The following is a 20,530-nucleotide window of genomic DNA, read 5'->3' as shown; positions in this document are numbered from 1 at the left end:
GTTACAGTGTTATTTTTTGGCTTTTTACCTCCAGTATTTTCAACCCACGGTTGAATCCAAGGATGTGGAACTGGAAGACATGGAGGGCTGACATGTAATATATGTAACATGTATAACGGGTCCCTTCCAATGCTAGCACACTGCAGTGACATCTTACCCTGAATAAGAAAGAAGCTCTCTTGGCTGGCAAAATTTCCAATGCCTTCACCAATAACAAGGTTAGCTCATTTTCACAGTAGAAGTTTGCATAAACTGGAAACCTGGATAAAAACAAAGTTGTAACATACTTGGTTGGATTATAAATGTTTCAGGTATTTACATGATCACTAATAATTTTTATTCTTGTGCTATTAAGGTTTTACAAAGTGTATTAATAAATTTACTAAAGTCTGTAACACCCACCCTCAATAAGGAGACTGTTAAGACAGTTCCAGTCTCTCCCAATAAATTTCTACCTTACTATCCAACTTTACATCCCAACTGTATTTAGTTTCTTTGCCAAACCTTCAATGCACTGTGACCTTTATACCATATCCATGCCAACACTCAAACTTCATTTCGCTTGGAATGCCTTTTTACCTCCTCTCCATAACTTTCCATTCTTTTGCTCAGTAGCCTCTGAGAATTACAATCACCTTTTAAGTTCTCACTATTTTCTGTCTTATCTGTTACAGTATTTGGCACTTCTCTCGGTCACCAGTGTCTGGTACAATCACATACAACCTAAGTGTCTCGCTGGCAAAAACCTTGGCCATTTTTATCTTTACATTCTCATCCAAGTATCTGGCACAAAATAGTCAATAAATGCAAGACCAAATTACCAAATGTTCACTAAGATAGTCCAGGTTCCCCTTCCCTTCTCATCTATACTTTCAGAACACCTTCTAATTTCAAACTGTGAGAGTAACCTACCTTCCAAGACCACTTGGAACCTTCAGCGTACAGCTTCCTTCATTGTTCCATTAATTCCAAAATGTCACACTAGGTGATATAGCAGTAGGTACCAGCTAAATAGCTGATTAAAATAGAATTATGGTTATTAGTCGTCTTAAAAACTTCTTGTGGGTTATCTATCATACCTACTTTTAAAAACAAGTGCTTTATGCACTTCCCCCTTCCCTTGCCCTCCCTCTTTGGTTTTCCTTGACTACTTGTGCTTTTCCATCTCAGTAAAAGGGCCTCGGGGAAGCTCTTCTCTGGGCTTGTGATTTCTGTTGACTAAGTTTGGCAACAGGAGAACGTGACTATCCCTACGTAGCATCATTTGATTTGCAAGCATCTGTTTAGTCTACGTACCTCTACTCCATCGCTGGTTTCCCTTTGCTTCGATTACAAAATGCGAGGAGGTCTATATAATAAATTCAGGATTCCTGTTTATGCACTTTTCAGCAAAGAGCTAGGGATCAAATAGGGTTTGAATCCTTCTATTCCTAGATAAAAATCTGTGATGGGGATCAAGACACCCCTTTAAAAGTCATGTAAAGATATACACTATTCTTTGGGTAAGCAGAAGACCTTAACAAGGAAAGTAGAAAATTAAAATGATTGCTGTAATTCTGGTTTTTAGTGGTCCTCTAGAATAAAATAAGTTTTGGAAGTAAGTATCTTAAAACAGTCCAGTAGTCTTCAAGCCAGGCCAATATAGCATACCAATATCCTCTACCACACAAATACTGGCATTTTACACAACTTATTTTACACATTAAGTTCCATCTTTAAACATTTTAAAAATGTTTTCTTAAAAAGGAAGCCATTAGAACAAAAAAATCATGAAGATAGTTTTCAAAGTATTAAAGTTTACGTGAGCACTACAGATGTTTTACAAGTTTTTTCAGTGCTTTCAACCATTGCATTTGTCCTACACTTCCATTTTTCTAGAATAAGGACATTTAAGTACTTTTATGCTGAGAAGGCTACACTGATTAATAGGCAAATACTAATTCTGAGAGGTTTCTATTGTTCACTTTGGTTATCTGTTCTTGATTCTTCTAAGAATTAAGTCCTGTATGTTGTCAACCACCTATTTATTATATGGCATACCCTCAGACGATATCAAAGTAATCAATCTCTGCATATATTGGCTTCTTAAACACTAAGTTTCCACAGAAATGTTTCTTCACTGATACCATGAAGTCATGTGAAATAAAACATATATGCCTTAGCAACTAAATTCAAAGCTTATTTTTGAAATGAGTATTTCCTCTTCTGTAGATTTACGATTTTTCTCAAATGTACAGAAATGGTTATGAAACCACAAGTTGCCTACTCTTCAGAAACTAATAAATTGCTTTTGTGAGTAGATCCGCATTTCATTAAGCAAACTCTGACAGCTACATTCGGAATCAGCCCAAGCCCTCTCATTTCACCTAAAGACATCCTGGAGTGCATAGTCGGGAAAATAAATGTCCTCTGAAGTCTTTTTCAGGTAAATGGAAAATTACATGTTCTGGACTGACACAACCAAAGCTCACAGAAGCCCTCACATTCCTTCGGTCTTGAATTTACTTCCTAGTTGATTTTATATACTTCAATATACGAACTTATCACTGCATTCTCGAAAAAGATGTCAATCTATTTTCCAAATTTTCATAAGCTAGTAAAACCATTTCTAGTATTTGTGAATTTGCTTTGCACAACCAAGGACAGAAAGGTCTCCTGAGCACCATTTTACAGCAGAACGTTGTAAGGAAGTAGTTACACTCTTCCAAGTAGGGTGGGTATCAAAATAAATGTATTGCCAAAAGTTAAACAGATAAAATCAGAAAAATAATCTAACTTTGATAGGACTCAGGTCTATTTGCATGTACACCTGTATACACCTAATCAAGACTGCCAATTGCTAAGAACACACAAAATGCACACTTAAGATATGCAGGATAAAACACCTTTTTTTCTGTTATACTCTATCTGGTTACCAATTACTCTTTTCCCCCATCTTAAAAAATAGGGTCCTATTTAAAGTGATTCTGGAAGCCTAACATAACCATTATACAATGTACAAGCAGCAATTAATTTGGAATACCTATTGGAATGACTGGAACATTTAGTTGGGCCCTTTAACTCTTCCACACAGCACATTCACATGGACAGACTAAGGAAAAGGAGATGAAATGTAAATCAGCACATCTGTTTGCTTTACTTTTCAAGAAAAAAAAAGTTATATTGGAATATTTTATTCTTTTATTTGACCATGACTCTCTCAATCTTCCTTACGAACTAAGGTATAGGATACAAGCGGCCTCAAAAGATTTGTTACTTCCCATTTAAATAAGCCCCAATAACTCTTTAAGTATAATTTTATCTCATCTTCTCTGCGCTTTAACTTTTATAGCATTAATGTCACACTTATAAGCTGGCCTCTCTGCGAGCCATGTCTATTCTTGGTGTTTAAAAAAAATTACTGGCTGACACCAATTTGTGGAAATGTTTTAAGTGTTTGCAACATATATTTTTTTAGACAAAACTCAATTACTTCCTCTAAGGTTCAAAATGGAACTGTTATAATCAAGAAAGAACATGCCACAATAGTGCAGCACTTCTCTGTCAGATGTGAACTCTCCACCCTATAATCTCTGCTTTATCTTTCAATAATGTAGACGGTCATTGGCATAGTATGGTGATCATAATGATGCAAAGAGACCCTGAATCTTTAGAGAGGACGTTTCTCTGGAGACTAGCCTACACTGCCATTTTTTTTTCACACTTTCAACTACAGTATATTAGCTTCTTATGCCCAGAATTCAGCTTTAAAAGCAAAACCCCTGCTCTTGTCAAGACCCAAGTACATGCTGAATCCTGGCGTGAAAAAGAAAGTATTCCTAATCAACAATTATATAACTATAAATTGACAACATGGTTATGTTGCCTGTCTTAATAACCTGCCTAACCTAGTAGTGATTACTGATGTCCTGGCCCGTCTTCAACATGTAACATGTTTCCCTACCAACACTAGGCTTACAATCAACACCTGATTCTACTATACAGGCTTTAGATACCTGGGGTAACTAACAGAAATTATTTCCATCATTTACATTTTTAGTCAATGGTTTAAGATGTGAAAGTATAGTCCTAACTCAATAATGTAAATACATCATCCATTTCCCACCTCTTCTCTGAGGCTATTTCTGCGTGACTTGAGATTGACGTGTGATGCCAAATAAACCAGCATACATATTATACGAAACATAATGAAAACAAAGTATTAAGATGAATTGTTTCTGTTATTCAATTTCAAAAACATAATTGAGATTCTCAGGGACCCCTGGGTTTTTAATCTACTCCAACATGCTCAAGGGATATATACTACATCAGTAGTACAGCTCACTTCCAAATTTTCAAGGGCTTATTCTAATTAACAAGTTTGGTAACAAGTCACTCAAACATGAGTTACCTGGACAAAATACTTCTAATGCTTGTTTTACAAATATGTACCTGTAGTACTAATAACTAGGCAAAGGCAAAGAAAACAGGATGATTCAAGAGCAGCCTATGTAACTACTAACTCAAGCACTAATACTAGTGGGATCTATCACCTTCATGCTTTAAAATTTTCACTTGAGTAGCTGTGGCAAAAAAAAAAAAAAAAACTAGTAAAGGCACGGCAGCATTAACTAAATTTTAAGGTAAATTTAGGCAGTTAACAATTGGAAGAGCCTTGTGATTTACATAATTAGTAATTCAAATTACGCTTTCAGAGATCTCAGGTAGTTAACCAATCCTTGCTCAAAGCACTCATGTTCAGTCCCTCACCATTTAGGCTGGGAATGAGTCCCAATGCACAGATAGGTATTGCAACCCACTGTCAGGGCTCAACGTATGTTTGCTTTTATTAACTATCACTAAAATGTTAAAACTTTAACCCAATTATTACAAACTCTGAACACTTCACTCTCAGAGCTCTAGGATCACAAATGAATGACAAAGTTTAGACTCCAATCACTTTAAGAATGTTAGGTGGGAAGAAATGGCTTCAGATGCAGTATTGTGTTTATCTTTCCAGGGTAATATCTCAAATGAGTATTCTGAAGTAGATTGAGAAGTAGATAATTCTCTGCTACAAATTCCATCCACTTTTTTTTAAGAGACAATGTCTCACTATGTTGCCCAAACTCCTGAGCTCAAGTGATCCTCCTGCCTTGGCCTCCCAAAATGCTAGGATTACAGGGGTGAGCCACCACACCCAGCCAAGTTCCATCCACTTTTGAAAACAAGACATTTTATATTTACATATAGGAAGAGAATTATGGAAACACTTTGTAAAACATCCATTTATTGTATCCAATGCTAGATACTACCACTTGGGCTCTAAGAGGTATGTTTATCCCTCTCTGTTCATTCTAGTTTTAAATCAAATATACAAGATCTACGATTATCTTTATCCAAGATGTCTACACCACTACCCAAGAAGCTATTAAAATATTATCATTTTTATTTGTGCAATGGAACCCATTATTTACATGGTCCTACAATAAAAAGTTAATTTATATTATGAATAAGTTTATCAAAAAACATGTCATTCAATTCCCACAAAGGAGACAAATTTTAAGTACAGAATATACTCTGCTGATGAATATAAAATCCCAACGTGAAAATCCCTTAAAATACGAATTATAGTTATGTTTCCTAAAATATAAATAAAATTCCTTTTAAGCTTTAATACCTTGTTGCTAGTGCTAAGAACATCTAGGTTCAGCCTTTATTTTTAGACAGGAGCTATCCTAGGCAAATGAGTTTGTTTTTATATATTTAATAGTTTCCTTTTGCCATTTCAATGTCAAATTGATTTAACTCAATTTTGTGACTTCATCTTGCTCAAGGCCATAAGCTGGTCAGAGCCAGAGCCCTTCAAAAACTCTGAGGGAAAACTTTCCACCTCATTTTATTTACATCATTTCTATAGCAGTCTAAAGTGTCAGTTGTTTCTCAAATTCGATGCTGTTTCTGTACTACTGTAGCTGACCAATCCAAGACCCATTTTCACTCAGCATGTTATTCTATTCGAAAACATAACTTCTCAGTGAAAGCACCCCTCAAATCAACAGCAATCTCACAATTAAGTTTCCTCTGGGTAGTCAGGATTTGGCCAGAACTACATCTGTTGTTTTCAGTTGTTCGGATTTTGCTTGCTATTAGGGAGGCAGGGGAAAGATGAGCAATAAATTAGGTTTCTCATTCACATCTTATTTCTTAACTTACCTAATTTTCTCCCTGTTGCTTGCTATTTGGTACACTCCCTTCTCTGAATTCCTTAAACACTTCATAACATTATTTTTTCCATACAAGCACAGACAATTCTATTAATTCTAGTCTTGAGAGACTTAAGGTTCTAACATTTTTCTGGGCACCATCTTTATCTATTCTCTCTCCTCTCCAAATTCTCTGGGCTACAGACACGAGTCTACCTAGTGTTACTTGACCACTACTTTCCCACTGCAATTAGAAAATGAATTCCTTAAAATGCAATTTTAAACTAGAAGGTATACCTAAGACCTTTTTTTTTTTTTTTTTAAAGATGGGGTTTCACCATGATGGCCAGGCTGGTCTTGAACTCCTGACCTCAGGTGATCCACCCACCTTGGCCTCCCAAAGTGCTAGAATTACAGGCATGAGCCACCACGCCCAGCATCTAAGACTTTTTAAAGGCACAAATGAAAACTTCAGGACACCTGAACATTGACTAGCTTTCAAAGCCTGAAACTGTTCTTTAGGTAAGCCTATGCATTCCTAATAATGAAGAGTAGCTCAGGCCAGTGTTTCTTAGTGTTACTGGCTAAAAAAGTTAAAAACCCATGACACTACCTTTGACTGTTAAATATCCTATGTTAACTAAGGACTAGCCTTTGTTCCAAAAGCTTCTCAACTGAACCTATACCATCACCTAAAACTCCAGCTTATAGCAAGAAAATTCCTTAGGAGTATAAATTCATATTGAAAATCTGATTTTAAAGGGCTAAAACAAAATTCTAACCAATCAGAAATATAGCAAACCTAAACTTACCAAAAGCAACCTCAAAACACCAAGGAAACACTAGACTGAAGTCAAATTTTAGTTCTACAGTTTGACTCCTCATTCCTCACTTCACATTGGTGAGGGGAAGATTAAAGTGTTCTGTGCAAACCCAATATAATTACAATTAGGGGATCTAATGTTACATAGCTACAGTCAAGTTAGCAGTGTTGTGTAGCAGTGACATCAATGACTGGCTTGCATGAAGGCTTCTAAAAGCATCTGTTCCCAGAGTTTCATGTATCATATATATGTATATAAAATAATCAGTTGAGGACAGCATTAGCATTCTGTAATGACGATAAACTCAAGTGTTTACTTCTCCCAGCCAGTACCTTTTCCCCTCATTAAATATGTTAAAAGTTGTCTGGGGGGGAGGGGAAGGGAAGAATTCAACTTTACTTCATAATTATTTATCAATTGTCAGTGTACATTTAAGTTTTTAAAACCTAAATGTTCTATGCAGAGTAAAGAATAAGCTGTCCAGAAAGCACACACTTAAAATTTCTCCTCTTGGGAGTTTATAAAGGGATTTTGAACCTTGATGGCGAGAATCCCAAAACAAGAGTAAAATGAATTCTTTTTATTGCAAACAAACGTCTAAATTAATTTCTCCACCCACTTTCTTTAGAAAGAAAAAGAAATCAGCAGGCTAAGGAGATACCCATTCAAGAACTGACATGATTAAAAATTAAGATATAAATGGGTGACTCACAATTTCATTAGCTTACAAAGATGGTGGAGTTAACTACTACAAGCACACTAGTTATACAGTATTTTGTGGGAGAAGGGCATACAGACATGGCTAACTTCATATAGATCCCATTAGACAACTGGATTTACAACAAGTTTTTTTAATAAGAAATGGGCAAAGCCAGCTTTCTTTTCAGAATCAAAATTCAGAACAAGTGGAAAAATTATGGTATTTAACCTTCACAAGTTTGAGCCTCCACAAATAATGCAACCAAGTTTTACATTTTTAACAGCCCTTCTACATACACTCCATCTTCTCTCTCTTAATTCCAAGTTTTAATTTGCAATCCCAATTATACCAATTCCATTGTTATTTTTAAAAAGTCTTCCCAGTTATTGTCAGAAACTATTTCGCTTACCCCCTCCACTACCCAGCAAACTACAGAGAGGATGGAGTGTAATATGAGCAGTACAGAGTCTTATGCAATTCATGAGGACTTCTTAGTCCTTACATGAATCTGGTTGCTAACATTTCTATTATATTGTGACAATGACTCCCGACTGTTATTCTCTGTGAGAAATGAGGGGAGTAAATTCTTAATAAAAGACACCAGGTACAAAGCAACATTTTACTTCTGTTGTGATTTAAAAAAAAAAAAAAAAAGTCACATTTTACAGATAAAATGTAGAACCCTGAAATACTGACACATTCTCTTATCGTGCACAATGCTGAGGTTCTCTTACGATTCACTTTTAAACTGCAATTAAAAATGTACAAAAAAGAAAAGAAAAAAAATCAACCCACAAAGCTTCTAAAAAAGGAACCCGCAGGCACTTCCTCTTGTGGAATGTTTAAAAAGTTAGCCTACTAAAGAAAACAGTCGACTTCTTGTGAAGGTTTTGGAGAAATATGTATCAGTTCGTTTTATTTGGGTATTCAATAATATCCTTGGTGATAATGCTGACTCCATGGCTTCTGACCCCAGAATTGCTGTAAGAGAAAATTTTGTTTTTAAAGAAAAAACATCAATAAGCCACTCAAACTGTTTTAGGAAATGACAATGAATCTAATTCAGAGTAATTTGCTGGAAACAAATTTATACCTGTCATACCTGATTTCTACCAAACCAGATTTAGTTAGTTTTAATATCCCGTAATTATCAATACACATTACAAAAGGAAAACACATGACTTTGTTTACACAATTAAAGCTAGCAGTAAAAAGAACCATATATATTAAATAATATTACTTTATTAAAAAATTTAACTCATAGCAATCTTCAACCTATTTTGCCTTCAAAAGAGATTTTGGCTACTTTCTACAACACGATTCACACTTTACCCTATTAACACTTACAAAGTTTTCAATCCCTCGACAAGATCTTTTCAAGACTGACACATCTTAGGAACCCAAAATACAATTAATGTACATAAGCACATAAGAAATTACTTACACCCTGCTGCCACTGGTTGTAGCCCTGAGATTGATTTTTGTAGCCACGATTGTTTCCTCGTCCTCTGAAGTTCTACAAAAAGGAAGTATTTTTTTAAGTGCTCTGAGCCAAACTGCTTGTTAGATAGATTTGTGCGGGTGGGAGAGGAATAAAAATAGATTGCTAGCCCCTAATCTCAGGGGGCAATACACACATTTGGGATACCCTCTACTGGCTTCTTAATGCTTTAATTTTTTATTCATTATGAGAAACGCATCTGACTTATTAATTAGTACACCTAAAAACACTCAAAATTAAGTAGACTCATTTCACCACTACTAGTTCAATTTTCTTTATGTCAATGCATATCTATCATGTTCCTTATGGATTACTAAGATACCTCAACATAAGGCTCACAACTTTCCAGGCTAAGCTATACAGGTATCATGCTTCCAGGGATATTACATTACCTGGTTGTAGTTCCCTCTGTTGGGCATTCCACCTCTGTTGTAGTTCCCTCTGTTTGAATAACTACCACGGCCAGGAAAAACAGGAGCACGAGGGTATGGATAGCCGATGCCACCACTTCCACCGCCACCACCGCCTCTCTGTGGCATGTTGCCCCTCCTATTATATCCGCCACGATTCCCAGGGGCTAAAAAACGAGAGATGTTTTGATTTAATTGCATTGCACACTACCTACTTATACAAAAGACTTAGGATTCCTCTAGACTGTTCCTTTTTCTCCAAAAATAATTATCAAATCACATCAATGCTTTAAGCTAGTTACTGTGACACCATAGCATTAATGAGGAAGAAACTACAGCTACATTCAAACTACATCCAAAATCTTTTTTTCATTTTTTCTTTCAAAGCTACATCAAATCAATGAAACTATAAAATTATCACTTGTTTCAATCCTGGATGGAATACAGAACACTCAAAATTAACTTGCCTCCTCCTCTGAAATTTCCACCACGCATATTGAATCCTCCACGTCCTCTATGGCCACCACCCCTGTTAAACTGGTTCTTGCCACTCTTATTTTTATTGCTCTTCTTTGAGCCAGTGTTCTGTTTCTTTTCTGGTGGAAGAGCCTTTTTGCTTTCTTCCTTATATTGCTCCAAAAGCTTTTGGGCTTCTTCTTTCTGAAGTTCAACGTAGGTTATTTCATCAAAGCATTCAGCTACCTCTGGGAGGGTAAAGTTTCCTGCAGTAAACAAAGTCATATTGTTAACTTAGAAACCGATCACAAATCCCCACAACCCTAAAGCTAACAATTCTTGAGGCTTAGTAACTTATTTTCCTAAACAGAAATAGACCAAACATACAGGCATATTTAACAAGTGCAATTGTAAACTCTTCAAACAGTACTGCTGGCAAAAACACTAATTTTTCAGATATGTAAACCATACAGATTTAACAGTTACATAAGCAGAATATGTATGGGGAAAATTTTTTTAAGAAGATTTAACAGTCACAGAATTATATCTCATGCCTTTCATTTTGAGGACTGCATGTTCTGGTAGGTCTTTCCCCTCTACTTCTGCTTTCTTCTGTGTTCTTTGCTTATAGTCTTCATCTTTTGGGCAAACTACAACGGCTTTTCGCTGGAAGCCTGCAAACAGGCACATTTTTCTCCTCTGGGCAGCAGCAGACACATTTGTCTTTAAAAAAAGGAAATTGTGTTTATAACCATAAACATTATTAATTCTACACGTATCTATCTCAGTTATCAGTTAATATTTTTCCATTTCAAAGCTACAACATACCTGATCCAGGATAAAATTCCGCTTCTTACGGGCAGCAATCTCAATAAATTTCCCAAGACATTGTGGGGCTCTCTGCAAGAGTGTGTTCAGTTTTCCAGTATCTGCCATTTGCTTCTTAAAACCTGCCACCTATATATATTCAAAAGTTAAAATTTTCCCTTGAACTTGTGAATTTTAAGTCATGCTTTTTAACATTCAACTCATTATCTATATGGAAAGCAGGCAACATTTTATAATTTTAAGTACACCTTTGTCCATTATTGCTTCAAAAACAGGTCACTTAACTATGTAAAACAAGACCCTACTGAATTCTTTTTAGCTGCTAGATGTTAAGAGCTCAAAAAAACTATGGAAAAAATAAAAGACAAGCCCAGCCAAGGAATCAACTTAGTTTTGCCTTACCTCCCATCTCTAAAGTATTAACAAAATGGATAAAGACAACAGACAAAAGGTTTACCTAGAATACCTCCTGGTTCCCCCCTCCCCAGACGCAGTCTTGCTCACTGCAACCTCCATCTCCCAGGTTCAAGTGATTCTCCCTGCCCCTGCCTCCCTCAGCTGTGATTACAGGGGCCCACAACTACGCCCAGCTAATTTGTGTATTTCTAGTAGAGATGGGGTTTCACCATGTTGGCTAGGTGGGTCTCAAACTCTTGGCCTCAGGTGATTGATCCACCCATCTTGGCCTCCCAAGTGCTGGCATTACAGGTGATTGAGCCCCCACGCTCCAGCCTTTCCTGGTCTATTTTATAAACACCGAGATCAAGCCCTAAACATTTTACTTACCATCATTTTGTCCATAATAGTATTTGTTCCAAGAATGTTGTATTTCCCTGGATTTTCTGCTGCGTGCTTAGTAACCCAGGTAGTTTTTCCAGCTCCTGGCAAGCCAATCATCATCACAACCTAGTGAGAAGACAGAAATGTCATTTCACTGTCTAGTCATTTGACACCTCCTAATCTTTAAAATACTGTCTTTTAAAGCCAATTTAAGTATCTAGGTTTTCATAGTCCTTATAATAAGAGAAACAGTTAACACAAAGGGGAAACACAGCTACTTAAGAGAAAAATCCAATTGAAAGCAATATGTATAGCAAAAAGTAAACGAAACAAACAAATCATCTAGCTCTTCTCAATGTCATTTCTGCCAGGCAAGCAATATTCAAATGCCAGAGTTTAAAAAAATCACTTACTTCACAATCTTTCTTCTCTTCAGGCCCCTTTGGTCCTCTAACTCGATCCTCTAAGGGGACATTCTGGATCAAAGTATACTCTTCAGGTATTGGAAAATATGGCTTTTCCTTCTGACCAAAATTAAATTCAACTGCACAGTTGTGGCAGAGAACATGCGGAAAGAGTGGCCGTCCAGCAAGAACTTCCTTACTGATTTTGAAGGCAATGCCAAGATCCTGTCCATTCTTAGCATAGGAGAGTTCTACTTCGTCACTTTCAAAGTTCTGTTAAACAGAAAAAAATTCAACTAAAATCTGCTTCCTATAAACTTTCAAAAAACTCAAGAATTAAATGAGGAGTAAAGTTTATCCTGTGGAAGTTATAGGTTAAAGAACTATTAGTTAATCTAAGGACATGCAAAGAAAAACAGAAAAAAACTATTAGGAGGTCTCTCAGGGCTAAACAGTTAAGAAATATGACAGCTGGCCGGGTGTGGTGGCTCACGCCTGTAGTCTAGGCACTTTGGAGGCCAAGGTGGGCAGATCACCTGAGGTCGGGAGTTTAAGACCAGCCTGACCAACATGGTGAAGCCCCATCTTTAAAAAAAAAAAAAGAAAAAAAGAAAAAAAAAAAGAAATCTGACAGTTAAGGCCTGGTGTGGTAGCTCATCTCAGCCCTTTGGGGAGTCCTGGCCAACATGATGAAACCCCTTTTCACCAGGTGTGGTGGCTCACACCTGTAATCCCAACACTTTGGGAGGCCAAGGCAGGTGGGTCATTAAGTCAAGAGTTCGAGATCAGCCTGACCAACACAGTGAAACCCCCATCTCTACTAAAAATACAAAAATTAGCTGAGCCTGGTGATGCATGCCTGCTACTCAGGAAGCTGAGGCAGGAGAATCACTAGAACCCAGGAGGTGGAGGTTCCAATGAGCTGAGATCACCCTACTGCACTCAAGCCTGGGCGACAGAGTAAGACCCCCATCTCAAGAAAAAAAAAAAAAAAAAAATGTGATAGTTATAAACAATCAAGTCTCCAGAATCAGAAACAATGCTGACCTAGAAGCTAGATTAAATTTTCTAGGTCAATTTCACGTCTATTGTTTTCAGTCAGAATGAGTTAGTGAGTTTTTCAAAAAATGTCCTACATTTTCCCAATTCAACTGCTGAACTAAGTCTTTAAAACTAACTCAGAACTGGTGTATTTATGTTGCTCATACTGAAGACTGACCTCAATAAAGCTTCTTAAAAGTTCTTAGATATATCTACTAACTTGCCATTTATACATAAAAATATAGCTATAACTTACAGCAAAACATGTAATCACATCATTTTCATCAAACTTTTCACCATAATCTTCAGTCTCACAGTTGCATGTTTTTATTCCTTTTAGAGAATATCCGTAAGAAAATTCTTCTTCACCTAAGAAAATAATTAACCTTCATGAAGTAGATTTTTTAAATGGCCCAAAGACCATCTATTTATAACTTCCAATAAAGGAACAAAAACTAAAATTTAGCCTGTGCCTAGTATATGCTAATATTACTCGTCTGGAGAATTAACAGAATAGATAAAAACAGACAAAAGGCTTAGAATGACCTCTACTCTTAAAAAATACTGAAATCAGATGCTCTGAAACATTCATGAGCCCACAGCAGTCAAAAAGAAACTTTACCAAGTAACATTCCACTTGTAGTTAGTGACCAGCCAATACGAACTTCATGTATGTCAATATCTTTTGTATATAAATGCCTTACTGGAATCTTCTCTGTAACCTGAAAGTCAAATCATTAAATAATTAAAACTATAAACCAAGGAGATAACCCCTTAACTCTGGCTTACTTCATTGGGGCATGGGCTAATCTTTCCCTAGCTATAAATACAAAGAGAAGGCACAACTCTAGTCCACCCTCAGTATTCGTAAGAATTTTAAATTGATGTGCTTGTAACTTGAAATTGAAGTAATACTTGATTCACGTTTAAAAGTACATGTTGTCAGTTTTCAACTTAAAGCCACTTAAAGGATACATTTAGTATGTTTTTCTTACCAATGAAACCAGTAATCTAACCAAATTTTAAACTCTTTGGTGGCATTTTCAAATGCTTGATAAAAAGTAGTACTGTAAATAAAAAATAGCCTGGCTCCACATAGTAAGTTCTGATATTAAAACAAACTTGATTAACTGTCACAAAATGAAGGTTCCAAGCTCCTCTTAATTTATAGGACGCTTCAAAAAAAATAAGTATACTTAGCAGTGTGAAGCAAATGGGAAAAAAAAAGAAAAACCACAAAACTGTCCACCTGTCATGGCTCATACCTGTAATTCGTGCACTCTGGGGGGCTCAGGTGTGCAGATCACTTGAGCTTAGGAGTTCAAGACCAGCCTGGGCAACATTATAAGACCCTGTCATTATTTAAAAAAAAAAAAAGTCCAGGTGCTATGGCTCATGCCTGTAATTCCAACATTTCGGGAAGCCGAGGCAGGTGGATCACCCGAGGTCAGGAGTTCGAGACCAGCCTGGCCAACAGGTAAAACCACATTTCCACTAAAAATACAAGAATTAGCCAGGTGTGGTAGCACATGCCTGTTATGGTCCCAGCTGCCCCGGAGGCTGAGGCAAGGAGAATCACTTTAACCCAGGAGGTGGAGGTTGCAGTGAGCTGAGGTGGCACCATAACACTCCAGCCTAGGTGACAGAGTGAGACTTTGTCTTAAACAAATCATAAAATTGCATTTACCTTCATCTCAAAACACACTTTGCCTTTTGACACACCATAAGATGCTCTTCCTCCAGCCCAAAGAAAGGCGAAACTCTCCATTGTAAGGGAAGAGGCACTGAGACGATCTCTTGATATTTTAAAATGTAGATCACAATTATCTGTAATTATATCAAATACTGTATTACTTTTGACATCCAATGTAAATATATCTGCTATGTAGACAAAACTTGGTTATTTAATTTTTGCATTTACTTAATGCTGCAATTTTTTTCCGCCATCATGCTGTTGTTCCAATTTTCACTTTAAAGCCCCACTCCCACCAAGTCACTCCTGTTAAATTAAGTACTGAAAAGTAAACCGCCTATGAAACTAATGCCAAGGTTTAACATGTATATTTTTTAAGTATTTAAAATATTCAAGACAATGTGACATTAATACATACCTGCTCTGCTCTTTACCTTGATTTAGAGGCAAGCAGTAGAGGACAGCAGGAAATCAAAGTGAAGCATGCCAGAACCAGGTAGATTTACCAGTGCCACATTAAAACTGAAGGGAGGCCACGACCAAATTATTTTAAAATAGGAGTATGAGCTGCTGCTGATCCTGCACCAGGGCTCTAGCTCCTAAATTCTTTTTCTAAAACTTGTAAAGACCACCTAAATCTATCAAGTACAAACCTGGCCGTCTAATGCTGCTAATAAAACAGCATTTTAGGTCCTCTTTACCCAGGACTGCCTGTCCAACAATTAGGGATTAATTGCTTCCCAGATTATCCAAATCCAAAGTGTCTTTAATCTAGCTACCTATGGGTCACTAGCTCATTAGCATGCACCTTCTCAGACTTCTCACTTGAACAGCTAAAGTCAAGCTGGAATTCGATTTTCTTTTTACTGATGAGAGAAAAATAAATCTACAGTTTGGAATTTTTCTTAAATTAGAATTGCCTCAATCAACAGAATTTAATTCAACAAATTGTTTGAATTCAACATTGCACTTATTGATATACTCCTAGCCTATTTGCTAAAAAATCTAACAATGGCATTACCTGTGAGTCACCACTTCACTACCTTGCCAAGTCCTAGCAACTTTTTATTTACGCAACTGAGAATTTGACATAAAACTTTCAAATCAACTAACTTCTTTTTCACCTGTCGTTTTCTTTTAAAAAGGCTCAGATGACTATCTCAACCCTCTATAAAGGATATTTCCGTAAGAAAGAATTTTACATTTACACTCTTACAAATCTGAAAACCAATTTGTACAAGAAAACATGAGAAACTAAGCTTCAATGCCTTACATCTAACAGAGCAGGCTGACACCATAGCTGATACTTTCCAAGCACTTATTTCTATCCTTTGGTCTACTTATCAGAGTTGTGGATTCTGACCACTAAACCAACTACAGTTTTTATAACAACAACAAAGCCCACTTAGAGGTTTGCAATACTTCCTCATACTCAATTGCAACCCAACTGGGTAAAGTAGCAGTATTTACAGTGCTGCACTGTCATTGATACCATTTCGCTGCTGAAGAAAGCTAGTGGCCCAGTGATAGCCCACTGCTGCTGCCTCAGGTCTTTGGAAGAAATCAACTTATGTTTAAAGCAGCAGCTACTGAACTGGAATTGAGAACAAAGAGCAGTTATTGAAAGTAATATTACAATCTTTTAGAATAGGGAATATATTTGTGTGCTAATGGGAAAAGTCATTAGTTAATATATAACTAGCCCAAATAGCTCACTTAATAGAATTCCACAAAAAAATTAATTATTGTAGGAGCCTGTAAGTCTGAACTACAGGTAGTTTTACAAGTTTCCGTCAGCTAGTCAAAAACTGGCATTAATTTTACATTTCCTAAGAATGAGAATTTTCAAGTCATAAAAATATGAAACTGCTAGAGCCTGTAACATATTCCATTTAATACAACTGATGCTGTGCTAAATATTAAACTACGTGCTTCTGAATATAAACCATTATCTTCCTGCTTTTAAAAAACCTAACCGAAGTTTTCAGCACTTAAGCTCAACGTATACTGCATTAAGTTTTCTAACATTTTGGAAACAAAAAAAAAAAGAAAAAAGAAAAACCATCACTGCATTTCATAATTGGGGAGAAACAGCTTCACTTACAAGTATCAAGACAAACCACTGTGTCATCGAAGTGTTCATCTTCTTCTTCAACAGGTGGCTGAGGAGATTTGGCTCTGAAAGACAGAATTGTCTCCTGATACAGCTTTCTGATCAGCAAACCAGTAAGTGGTGACGAGTAAAACTAGGCGAGCATCCTATACCTGCTATACTTGTTCTCTTCAATGTACTCAAAATATCCACGGCCATGGTCTTCTCGTGGTCTTTTAACACCTCTCTTTTTATCTCCGCCTTTCTGTTCTGTTTTGCCATCCCCTAAAACACACAACACCCCCGTAAGAGGTCAAGCCGCAAAACAACACAACACCCTTTTCCGAAGCAGAGGCACAAAAGCAGCTCGATTTACTCTGCTTTTTAAATGAGGTTTTAACCGAGGACTCAAATGTGCCTTCAAAGAACAATCAGCTAGCAATTGGATTGGCGCTAGTGACGCAGTCTAAAGACGTTACTAATTTTGCCAGTCTCCTCGATGATTCGAGAAAGCCAAAGAGAAACTGCACGGCCCAAGCCCGGAGCCCACGTGTATCCCGAAGAGGGCGCTCCGGGCAAGGGGGGGGAGGGCGTCGAGCCCGGCGCGTCGGCACTCCCCTCCCCCGCGGGCCCGCGCTCCCCGCGGCCGCATTGTACTGATCTTCCGCCCGCCGCCCCGCCCGGCACCTCCCGCCGGAAGTGACGTCACGCCGAGCCCCTGCGCTCCTTGCACAATACAGTGGCGAGGAGCCGCCAAAGCGCGCCCGCCCCGGGACCTCGGGCCTCTCCCCTCCCCCCGAGACATGTGCCCGCACCGCGCGCACGCAGCGCGACGGCGCCACCGCGGGCCGACGAAGCTCCCTCCCGCCGCCGGCCCGCGGCTCCTCCCCCTCCAGCGGCAGCTGCAGCTCCCCCAGCTCTCGAGCCACATAATGGAGGCGCTGCCACCGCCGTCACACGCGCGCACCCCCCCGGCCCGAGGCCTCTCGGCTAATCTGGGATTCCCCGCGCCCCCGCCCCCACCCGCCAGCCTCGCCGCGGCCCCCGCCCGCCCGGGGGCTCCCTCCCCCTGCGGGGCTCCGGCAGGCCTGGGGCACGGTCCCCACCCGCGCGGGCCTCCCGCCGCGCGCAACGTACAACGCAGCACTCACCCGCCGCCGGAGCCCCGGGGCGACCGCCGCCTCCGCCGCCTTCCGCCTTCTTCTTACCTCCCGCCTGCTGCTGGCCCTGCCTCGCCCCGGGCGGCGCCACCGTCACCGCGAACAGCGAGGTGGGGCCGCTGCTCTTCCCCGCGGCCTCCTTGGCGGCCCCGCGCTGCTGTTGGGGCTGTTGCTGCTGCGCCGCCGGCGGTTGGGGCTGCTGCTCCCCGTGCCCGTTCTCGTCCCCCGCGCCTTCCTCTTCGTCCCCGAGCTCATCTTCCCCTTCCTGGAAACCCTGATCGTCGCCGTTCTCGTCCTCCGAGGCGGCCTCCTCCTCCTCCATCGGGCCCGAGTCGGCCGCCCCCGCGGCCCCGTTCTCCTCTCCGAGCTCCATCTGGTCGCCGTCCAGGGCGGAGATCCCTTCCTCCTCCTCCTCCTCTTCCTCCTCCTCTTCGTCGCCGCCGGCCGCGGCCTCCTGCTCGAGGCCTGCTCCCGAGCGCCCGGCGGAATCCCCGCCCAGGTCGAGGCTGCCGTTCCCGGGCTCCATGGCGGGGCGGCCGCCGGCCTCCTCGTCGTCCAGCGCGGCCTGGAGCCGCTCCATGAGCTCGGCCTTGAGGCCCTTGTCAGAAAGGCGTCGCTTCTTGAGCTCCTCTTTCAGCTCCGACACCTTCAGCTTTTTTACATTAACAGGCGAGGAACTCATGGTGAGGGCCCCGATTCACCGCTAGGCGCTGCCTCAAACTCGGCTCCGCTCACTCGGCCACTGGTGGCGGCTGCTGCGGCTGCTCCTCGGCCCGGGCGGCGGCTGCGGCTGCGGCTGGAGATGGGTTCGTGCTGCAGAGCGGATCCGCCTGATGTCGAACGGCGCCAATTCCTTTCACCGAGTTCGCGAGGGAGACGCGGAGACTCGCCTGGCGCGAGCGAGCACGCAACGTCCTCTCGCAGGGGCGGCGCCGCGCACGTAATATAGCCGCCCCGCCCCTTGCGCTGACGCGAGCGCCGCGCCGGGGGAAAGCCGGAGCGCGCCCGCGCTCGGCCCCGCCCATTACCGTACTTATCTCCCCGCCCCCACGCTGCTCCCCGCCCGAGAGCGCGGCGTAGGCCGCGCAGTGCGCTTCCAATTGGGACTGAGCAAATGGAGGCAGAGGAAACCGCCTTTCGGTTAAACCGACCCACTGCACAGTCGATTGGCCTTGCTGGGGCTTTGGTGGCTCTACTCGTTTTGCTTTCCGCCTTCCCAGCCTGGAGGCTGCTTTACCCAAATGCTCTCTTCAGTCCTCAGCTCGGCATTTCGACCCGAGTCCTCCTTTTCTTCCATCTTAGATCTGCCTTCCTAGATGGGTCTCCAGCCATGCGCCTAAAACTCCTTAAAATCGTGTTTCCGTTTTGAGTGGCATCACACGCGCTGGCAGCTGTTACACGCAGGGGTTCTTTTCCGCATAATCCTGTCATTTGATTTAATTTGTGTGAGTCCGGCCTGGCGAAGTGGCTTTCAAGCTGGGGAAGGGCAAGGGCAGAGCTGTTCTTTTGTCTGTTGCACACCCGGGTGCAGGGCCTGGGAAGCAGAGGCTTGCTCGCTGCTCCGTAGTGCCAATCCTCACTTACCAGCCTTTTCGGGGCAGCTGGCCTCAAGCTCTTACTAACCCTGAAGAGGCCTCCGAATTGCACTTCCACGTTTTCTGTACATACCGCAAAGGCGGACCTCCTTGTTCTGTCCACCTTAGGACCTGCTCACCCGGTAACCAACAGTGAGGCTGAGACCCAGCGAGGTCGTACGCCTCGATTCTCTTACTATTCCTGTGGAAATACTCTCGACCAAATCATTCTGAAACTTAAAGGTCATAAAAATCAAGGGCTGTGATTTTGTAAAATGAAAAATGGACTGTCGCTCTTGAAAATAAACCTGGTATTTCGTTGTATGTTAGAAGCTGACGTTTTCTCATTAAAGATGTGATGCTCTTGAAGTTTTACATAGGGAAGTCGACTTGTGATAGAGGTTAACATCTTAAGCCCCAGATAACCTGCGGTGTCCAGCCAGTGTTCCGTCTCACGACGGAGATGGTTTATACCCACGGTTTGGTGCTCTAGGTGGCACAATAATATTGTCCCAATATTAATTTGAAATTTCGAAATATAGACGTTGAAATTTCTCCCATAGGCTAATATGATTTAACTGATTAATACATTTTATTTCTGAATTATCTTTTCAAATAGCTTTTATGAAGCATTGTTTCATACTTTGCAGTCATGTATATGTGAAATACTAACATTTGTGAAATGATTGAAATTTGTGAAATGAAATTAGTGGACTATATACAGTACTACTGATAATCCCCAGTTCAAATTAAATGGTGAGGAGAGCCCCCAAAATAGAAACTTCCAAATAGTGCCAGAAGCTCATTTTAGCCTTTGGTTATAATGTCTTTGAAGGTTATAAATAAGCCACAAACTGGAATTTGAACCTTCTTTGTTCAAAA

The 20,530-nt window shown here is 40.3% G+C and overlaps 1 protein-coding gene across 2 annotated transcripts; it reads right to left on the bottom strand.

Moving 5' to 3' along the window:
* Window positions 1–7,574: 7,574 nt before the first annotated feature.
* HNRNPU (heterogeneous nuclear ribonucleoprotein U) lies at window positions 7,575–19,329 on the bottom strand. Of its 2 annotated transcripts, none has more exons than XM_017532095.2 (14): window positions 18,066–19,329; window positions 17,088–17,199; window positions 16,927–17,000; window positions 14,817–14,956; window positions 13,752–13,851; window positions 13,386–13,498; window positions 12,098–12,361; window positions 11,691–11,810; window positions 10,905–11,033; window positions 10,631–10,799; window positions 10,088–10,342; window positions 9,603–9,787; window positions 9,154–9,225; window positions 7,575–8,690 (listed from the first exon to the last, which is right to left on the bottom strand). In XM_017532095.2, exons 1-14 carry the CDS (start codon window positions 18,754–18,756, stop codon window positions 8,637–8,639), a joined length of 2,478 nt encoding a protein of 825 aa, XP_017387584.1. In that variant the 5' UTR covers window positions 18,757–19,329; the 3' UTR covers window positions 7,575–8,636. The 2 variants fall into 2 exon arrangements, with proteins under 2 accessions (XP_017387584.1, XP_017387585.1); XM_017532096.2 differs by having other exon boundaries at window positions 18,123–19,329.
* Window positions 19,330–20,530: the final 1,201 nt, after the last annotated feature.

The sequence above is a fragment of the Cebus imitator genome, unplaced genomic scaffold (assembly GCF_001604975.1).
Source record: "Cebus imitator isolate Cc_AM_T3 unplaced genomic scaffold, Cebus_imitator-1.0 Scaffold75, whole genome shotgun sequence".
Lineage (NCBI taxonomy): Eukaryota > Metazoa > Chordata > Mammalia > Primates > Cebidae > Cebus > Cebus imitator.
This window is presented reverse-complemented; position numbering and strand designations above follow the sequence as displayed.

Bases quoted from the DNA above. Each gene is read 5' to 3' on its own strand.
- HNRNPU (XM_017532095.2), bottom strand. From the start codon at position 18,756: ATGAGTTCCTCGCCTGTTAATGTAAAAAAGCTGAAGGTGTCGGAGCTG. The intron at 10,343-10,630 runs GCATGAGATATA...TGTTTACTGCAG, and splicing joins TGCAGTCCTCAAAATGAAAG to GAAACTTTACCCTCCCAGAG. The intron at 8,691-9,153 runs GTAAGTAATTTC...TTTCTCTTACAG, and splicing joins ACAACCAGTGGCAGCAGGGT to CAATTCTGGGGTCAGAAGCC.